Raw genomic sequence first — 8,504 nt, 5'->3', positions numbered from 1 at the left:
TTATATATAAAAATACATATGGGAACACATGCTTTTTTACAGTAACCTGCAGAAATTTTTGTTTGATTGTGTTGTCGCACTCTATTGCCCATGCATGAGCCACCACGCCCAGCCCTGAAAAAGTTTTAAGGACCAAGAATGTTCAAAAGGGTTAAAGTTTGAAGGATCAGGTTTAAAATAGGTTGACTAATTGAGGGGGAGGGGAAGGAGAAAATATGTAGTAACATCATTAGCAACACTTTCAGGGGTTTCCAAGGTTAGACATTTATGAAGGTTTCACAAAACAGAAAAACGTCATGGAACGCTGTCTGAGCCTCAAGTAACTAGATTGTCTGTTTTTAATACTCTGTTTTTTAGAGAAGTTTTCGGTACAAAGGAAATTTGAGCGGAAAGTACAAATTGTTCTTCAAATGAGCAATTACCTCTAAGATGAGATTAAGGTTTGTAGTGAGAGCCTGAACACGCTGAAAACCAGCAATCAGGGAAATAGGCAAGAAACCTTGTTCATCCATCTTTCCCCGAAGAAAGAAGTCTCGTTCCAAATTTTCTACACTGAAGTAATATTCACTGAAAAGAGAAATTAGAATTTCATCCATTTATTCAGTAGAAAATAAATATTTCTACTGCTCACACACTAACTGTGAAAAACAATCATTAACATGAAAATATTGTAATTTGGCTAACAATATGTATAGGTCTAATACAACATAGATAGGGTAAACATATAAGAGCAAAAAACTCTACTGAATTAATTTCTCTTATACTTAAAATACTGATTATTTTCCAAAAAATTAATAACTTCTATTTAGATCAGCTTCACTAAATATAAAGAATTAACCTGCTCATTTTACTGTAAGATAGTTCAATAATTGATTTTAATGAGTTAATTAGATGAAAATCTTTACAAAGCCACTTCTACTTGTTTCATTTAAGTATTAGATAACAAAGCTAATCACATGTTAGCATAATGCCTGCCAATTTTTTCCCAGTCACTGAGAAGAATGGTATACTGGAAGTATCCTTTGTCAAATTCACATACAGAAAAGTAGTTCGTTTTGTTTTCTAAATTGACAAAGTACTGACATGTTTAACACTTCTGAAGCCTAGTAACCAGTACAATGCTTAGTTAAAAACTTAGTGAACATGGCCAGGCGCGGTAGCTCATGACTGTAATCCCAGCACTTGGGGAGGCTGAGACGGGCGGATCACCTGAGGTCGGGAGTTCAAGACCAGCCTGACCAACATGGAGAAAACCTGTCTCCACTAAAAATACAAAATTAGCCAGGTGTGTTAGCACATGCCTGTAATCCCAGCTACTCAGGAGGCTGAGGTGGTAGAATCCCTTGAACCCAGGAGGCAAACATTGCAGTGAGCCAAGATCACGCCATTGCACTCAAGCCTGGGCAACAAGAGCAAAACTCCGTCTCAAAAAAAAAAACTTAGTGAACACGCAGGCATATGTGCACATATATATTTTGAATGATTTAAGTCCTCCATGCTTCTTTCTTTGATAGATAGACTATAAGATATTAAGGGTGGCCCGGTGAGGTGGCTCACGCCTGTAATCCCAGCACTTTCAGAGGCCAAGGCAGGTGGATCGCTTGAGGTCAGGAGTTTAAGACCAGCATAACCAATATGGGGAAACCCCATCTCTACTAAAAAACAAAAACTAGCTGGGCATGGTGGCAGGTGCCTGTAATCCCAGCTACTTGGGAGGCTGAGGCAGGAGAATTGATTATACCCGGGAGGCAGAGGTTGCAGTGAACAGGGACCATGCTGCTATACTCCAGCCTGGGCGACAGAGCAAGACTGTCTAAAAATAATAATAAAAGACATTAGCTGGCCGTGGTGGCTCACGCCTACAATCCCAGCACTTTGGGAGGCTGAGGCGGGCGGATCACAAGGTCAGGAGATCAAGATCATCCTTGGCTAACACAGTGAAACTCCGTCTCTACTAAAAATACAAAAAATTAGCTGGGTGTGGTGGTGGGAGCCTGTAGTCCCAGCTACTCGGGAGGCTGAGGCAGGAGAATGGCGGGAACTTGGGAGGCAGAGCTTGCAGTGAGCCGAGATTACGCCACTGCACTCTAGCCTGGGCAACAGAGCCAGACTCCATCTCAAAAAACAACAAAAAAAGAAAAGACATTAAGGTATAACAGAATATAGCTAAAGAAGGAATATCCTTGACACCATGAGGCACATGGAGGCAAAAATATAGAAAATTATTAGATGTCTTATCTTCTCTTGAAAAACACAAACCGGCGGGGCATGGTGGCTCAAGCCTGTAATCCCAGCACTTTGGGAGGCCGAGATGGGTGGATCACGAGGTCAGGAGATCGAGACCATCCTGGTTAACACGGTGAAACCCCGTCTCTACTAAAAAATACAAAAAAGCTAGCCAGGTGAGGTGGCGGCGCCTGTAGTCCCAGCTACTCGGGAGGCTGAGGCAGGAGAATGGCATAAACCCAGGAGGCAGAGCTTGCAGTGAGCCGAGATCTGGCCACTGCACTCCAGCCTGGGCGACAGAGAGAGAGACTCCATCTCAAAAAAAAAAGAAAAAAGAAAGAAAAACACAAACCCATTTAACCTTTCTGAAAGAAGTATAAATGGATGAACATCAGTGATGATGGGGCCTACAGTTTAATAATCCTACACTATTTCCAAATCACAGAGAAAGTTTTCAAACATGGTATACAAGTTATGGGAAAACAAACCAGCTCACATTTTGGGGTATAAAACTCAGTGACTAAAGATGCCCTTGAAGTATACGGACCAAATTCTATCTTTGAAAAAAAGGCATCTATAACTGAAAACTGGTTTTCAGCTACCTTTTACTCAAGGGGAAGAAAATAAATCAACTTATTTTAAGAATGTAAATATCCAAATTTTCCTGTTAATAGTTTGATATTTATCCAATTGTCAGAGTGCAAAACTCTCTCAAAGACTACTGAAATACTACTGACATCTCAGTAACACTAGTAAATCATTTACTCTTTTTTTTGAGATGGAGTTTCACTCTTATTGCCCAGGCTGGAGTGCAATGGCATGATCTCAGCTCACTGCAGCCTCCACCTCACAGGTTCAAGCGATTCTCCTGCCTCACTCTCCTGAGTAGCTGGGACTACAGGCGTGTGCCACCTTGCCCGGCTAATGTTTGTATTCTTAGTAGAGATGGGGTTTCACTATGATGGCCAGCCTGGTCTCGAACTCCTGACCTCAGATGATCCACCTGCCTTGACCTCCCAAAGTGCTGGGATTACAGGAGTGAGTCACCTCGTCCTGGCCTCATTTACTCTTTTTAAACACTGAAGGAAAAAATCTAAGTCCTAAAGAAATGAATATTCTGATGGTTGTTACGCCTCAAAAGCCTTATTCATAATGTCTGGCATGTGGTAGATACATAATACATGTGTTAAAATTCTAAAATTTCATGCAGGGCATGGTGGCTCATGCCTGTCATTTCTACATGTTGGGAGGCCATGGCGGGTGGATCACCTGAGGTCAAGAATCCGAGACCAGCCTGACCAACATGGTGAAACCCCAACTTTACTAAAAATACAAAATTAGTCGGGCATGGTGTTGCATGCCTGTAATCCCAGCTACTTGGGAGGCTGAGGCAGGAGAATCACTTGGACCTGGGAGGCAGAGGTTGCAGTGAGCCGAGATTGCACCATTGCATTCCAGCCTGGTTGACAACAGCAAAACTCCATCTCAAAAGAAAAAAAAAAATTCGAAAATTTCAGACTTTAAGACATTTGATTTAGTCACAAGTTACAACTGGTCTTAGCTGTGAGATGTGAACTTCCCTAAATCAATAATAAACTGTCCTGGCCAGGCACGGTGGCTCACGCCTATAGTTCCAGAACTTTGGGAGGCTGAGATGTGTGGATCACTTTGAGCTCAGGTATCCGAGACCAGCCGGGGGAACATGGCAAAACCCTGTCTATAATAAAAATACAAAAATTAGCTGGGCACAGTGTCACGCGCCCGTAATCCCAGCTATTCGACAGGCTAAGGCAGGAGAATTGCTTGAACTCAGGAGGCGGAGGTTGAGGTGAGCTGAGATTGCACTGCTGTACTCCATCCTGGGTGAGAGAGTGACACAATGCCTCAAAAAAAAAAAAAAAAAGAAAGAAAAAGGCAAAAACCTCTAAAGAGCTGCAAATCTGTCATCTCTCAGTGCCAAGAGAGATTATCACAGCTAGAAATAATCAAGATCTTTACATTTTAATGCTGACATCAAATAATTAATATAAATTTTCACTTAAAATATTAAAAACAAGTAAGTAGGCCAGGCATGGTGGCTCACGCCTGTAATCCCAGCACTTTGGGAGGCCAAGGAGGGCGGATCACAAGGTCAGGAGTTCGAGACCAGCCTGACCAGAAAGATGAAACCCCATCTCTACTAAAAATACAAAAATTAGCTGGGCGTGGTGGCATATGCCTGTAATCACAGCTACTCGGGAGGCTGAGGCAGGAGAATCGCTTGAACCCGGGAGGCGGACGTTGCAGTGAGCCGAGATCGTGCCATTGCACTCCAGCCTGCACAACAAGAGCAAAACTTCGTCTCAAAAAAAAAAAAAAAAAAAGTTTAAAAAAAAGACCTTCAACCATTTTGAATACTTTTAGGCCTCATGCTTTACAATTCATTTTGCATCATTTTTCCACAGGTGTCAGGAAAACTTTTGGTGACTTCTCAAAAAGAAAATCAAAATCTTAATCAATCAGCCTATCTATATATTAGAAACCAAATAATACAAGGTAAAAAGCATGACTCCTTGAAAGCCACACCTCCACTAATCAAATAATGGTAATAATAAGAAGCCACACTAAACCTAGTGCTCTACTAACATTTGCCAAAACCCCTACTGCTAGATCAACCAAAAAGAGGCATGACCAATGCCATGTCTGACATTTTGCTCAGTGTCCTAGGGACATCATCAAGTCCTACCTTAGAGGCTCTGGATTCTACACTGCATGATCAGAAATTTTGTCAACACTGAAGTAGCTCTGCTCCTCCCTCACTTGTATGAGCACTGGAGGCCGATTATCCTGACATGGAGTTGAATGTCCACTGTCAGGTCTCAGAAGGGGCTTGGCAGCAAAAGTTACAAAAAAGACAGTAATAGTGGTATGAAGTTGACAGCCACATGTCAAGCACTTTCTGCCCACAAAAAGGCCCTTTTCTTCAGTGTTTGCATCAACTGTAACAAAAGAAGCAAGAACAAAATAAACAAGTTGCTCCACACTGTAAGCAAATTGGATCCACCATGAAGGCAACCCAGGAAGGTATCTGGCTGATGATGATAAAGAAATTTTCCAGTAACAGAGTAGAGTCTATTTTATTTTGGAAAAATAGATGATTCTAAAATGCTTATGCCCTTTCAAAAATAGCCCTTTTCCTTCACCTTGTAAGGAGAGAAAAATTTCAAGTTTTAACAAATTGGTTGTGCAAACTGCTTGGCAACGTTTTTCTCTTGCCTATAAATAAGCAAAATATCCTATACAATACTAATACACATAGGGTTTGTTTTTCCTTTCAGAAAATAGAGCTGATATTCTCCTGACTTCACATTCAGTACCCAAAAAGCAACTACTATGAGAACTAGAGTAGGAAGTCTGAACTAACATATAAGGTAGTCCCCATTTAATTACATGTCACAAAGAAAAACTCAGAAGATAAAAAAAAAATTTAGAATTCAGAAGTCAATTGCTAAGAAGAAAATTAAAAGATTTTGTTATTTATGTTCATTTGCAAATTCTAATATAAACACCTACTGGCAAATAATAAGCCAAATTTTACTTGTTCAATTTCAAGTATATATAGAGAAGCTTTACAGTCTTATATTTATTCATATTATGCAATAACATTTTACCTAATCTCCTTTAAGGAGAAAAATATCTAAATAGTATAGAAGCCAGGAGACTTATATAAACAACATAAACCAAATATAAAATTTTTCAAATACCTATTTTAATCATATTCCCTAAAAATATATAATCAAAATAATTTTTAACATTTTCCAACCTTTACTAATAAGTAGCTTTAAAAATGTTATAACAGGCCAGGCATGGTGGCTCACACCTATAATCCCAGCACTTTGAGAGGCCAAGGTGGGCAGATCAGCTGAGGCTGAGAGTTCAATACCAGCCTGGCCAACATGGCGAAACCCGTTCTCGACTAAAACTACAAAAATTAGCCAGGTGTGGTGGCATGTGCCTGTAATCCCAACCAGCCAGGAGGCTGAGGCACGATAATCACTTGAACCCGGGAGGCAGAGGCTGCATTGAGCCAAGATCATACCACTACACTCCAGCCTGGGCAACAGAGCGAGACTCTGTTTCAAAAAAAATAATAATAATAATAACATATTCATTATCAGTAACATTAAAGTTTGATATTGTCACAGATTTTGCTATCCCATCTGCTTACATCAAACATCCACTTACATTTGACGCTTAATATACTCTTTAAGCAATGCTTCTTCCACAGGATACACCTGTACACCTGTACCATCATCATAGTAATACATCATACTGGTATTAAGTTCTGTTTGAAATGGTTGATCAGTCCTTTCACCATGTTCTTGATAACCATATGAATAATCAAAGTTCACTTGATGTGAATAAAGAAAAAGAAAGGTAATCACATATTAGAAAAAAAATAGTTACTATGGATAAAGTGAAGAACTTCAAAGGTTAACAAACATAAAACCATCTATTACCAGACAAAGAAAATTAGTTAAAACATAATAGAGGATAGTTGCTCTATTTTTTTCAAAGTTTATCTAATTTAACAAAACAAAAATTATGTCATACATCGAGGATTTCCTCTGCCTCGTCCTCTTCCCCGTCCTCGGCCTCTTCCTCGACCTCTAAAGGAACCTCGGATATTACCACCCTCACTTCTCACACTGGAAACTTCATCTTGATCATCTCCTTTTTCTCTATCTCGCCTCCAACCTTTTAAAAATAAAAATATTTTTATATACTTCGATTTGCCAAGTAAAATAACATGATTGTCTTTATGAAAACATAGTGGCCACCTTCTTCCACTTCGTCACTAATTAACAGTAGCCAGGCATTTTTCAGATGGATACAAACTGAAGAGATCCAACAAGAATTTATCAAAAATATCTCTAGCATAAAACAGAGCCTAAAAAGTATTGGCATATGAAGAATACATTCTAACAAGTAAAATCACATATTAGAAAGATAAAGAGATAGTTTTATTAAGATTGTGCTGACAAGATTCAAGAAATTCCAAGACTACTAATTTGTACTGTATAAAACTCCTAAAAAACACTTCTCACAAAATATTTAAGGATGGTTCTATTTAAGTAAATGACATTCCTTATAAAGTAAAAAGGAAATGAAAACACAAAACAAATTGAGAAAAGATATCTGAAGCGAAATACAGAAATTCTATCTAGAGTACATGTAAGAACCATACCACTCTCTCTCATGCAACACACACACACACACACACACACAACCACTCAATGGGGAAAATATCTAAAATACAAGCAGGGCAAAAAAATGCAAGTGCACAATAAATATTGAAAACGCTGCCTACCAATGAGTCAATAATCATACAAGGCCAGGCACAGTAGCTCTGGCCGGTAATCCCGGCACTCTGGGAGGCCGAGGTGGGCGGATCAACTGAGGTCAGGAGCTGGAGACCAGCCTGGCCGACATAGTGAAATACCGCCTCTACTAAAAATACAAAAATTAGCCAGGCACCGTAGCACACACCTGTAATCCCAGCTACTCAAGAGGCTGAGGGAGGAGAATCACTTGAACCCGGGAGGCAGGGGTTGCAGTGAGCCAAGATTGCGCCACTGCACTCCAGCCTGGGCTACAGAGCGAGATTCCCTCTCAAAAAAAAAAAAAAAAAAGAAATCATAAAAAGAGGACCGGTGTGGTGGCTCATGCTTATAATACCAGCACTTTGGTAGGTTGAGACAGGCAAACTGCTTGAACTCACGAGTTCAAGACCAGCTTAGGAAACATGGCAAAATCCTGTCTCTACCAAAAATACAAAAAATTAGCCGGGCGTGATGGTGGAGTGCCAGTAATCCCAGCTACTTGGTAGGCTGAGGCAGAAAAATTGTTTGAACCTGGGAGGCGGAGGTTGCTTTGAGCCAACACCCTGCCACTGCACTCCAGCCTGGGCAACAGAACAAGACTCCATCTCAGAATCAAAAAAAAGAAAAAAGGAAGCAGTGCTCAGCCTTACTGACTATAAGAAATGCTAATTAAGACAATGAAAGGCTCTTTACCCCAGTACAACAAATATTTTAATGTCTCTAATATGAAATGTGGACAAAGTTTAAAAAGGTTTAACAATAGCCAGGTGTGGTGGCTCACATCTGTAATCCCAGCACTTTGGGAGGCTGAGGGGGGCCGATCACTTGAGGTCAGGAGTTTGAGACCAGCCTTGCCAACATGGCGAAACCCCATCTCTACTAAAAATACAAAAATTAGCCAGGCATGGTGGTGGG

General features: G+C 40.3%; 1 protein-coding gene across 1 annotated transcript in view; it reads right to left on the bottom strand.

Annotated features, from left to right (window-relative positions):
* LARP1B (La ribonucleoprotein domain family, member 1B) overlaps nucleotides 1–8,504 on the bottom strand; it is a 136,792-nt gene that overhangs the window by 106,711 nt on the left and 21,577 nt on the right. The window contains exons 3-5 of the mRNA XM_011935603.1: nucleotides 6,820–6,963; nucleotides 6,451–6,616; nucleotides 423–567 (exon numbers count right to left, since the gene is read on the bottom strand). Coding sequence (XP_011790993.1) covers nucleotides 423–567; nucleotides 6,451–6,616; nucleotides 6,820–6,963 — 455 coding nt within the window. The remainder of the gene's footprint in view (nucleotides 1–422; nucleotides 568–6,450; nucleotides 6,617–6,819; nucleotides 6,964–8,504) is intronic.

This window comes from Colobus angolensis, unplaced genomic scaffold (assembly GCF_000951035.1).
Source record: "Colobus angolensis palliatus isolate OR3802 unplaced genomic scaffold, Cang.pa_1.0 Scaffold145, whole genome shotgun sequence".
In the NCBI taxonomy this organism is placed as follows: domain Eukaryota; kingdom Metazoa; phylum Chordata; class Mammalia; order Primates; family Cercopithecidae; genus Colobus; species Colobus angolensis.
The sequence above is the reverse complement of the archived record's forward strand: the minus strand, read 5'-3'. Positions and strand labels throughout refer to the sequence as shown.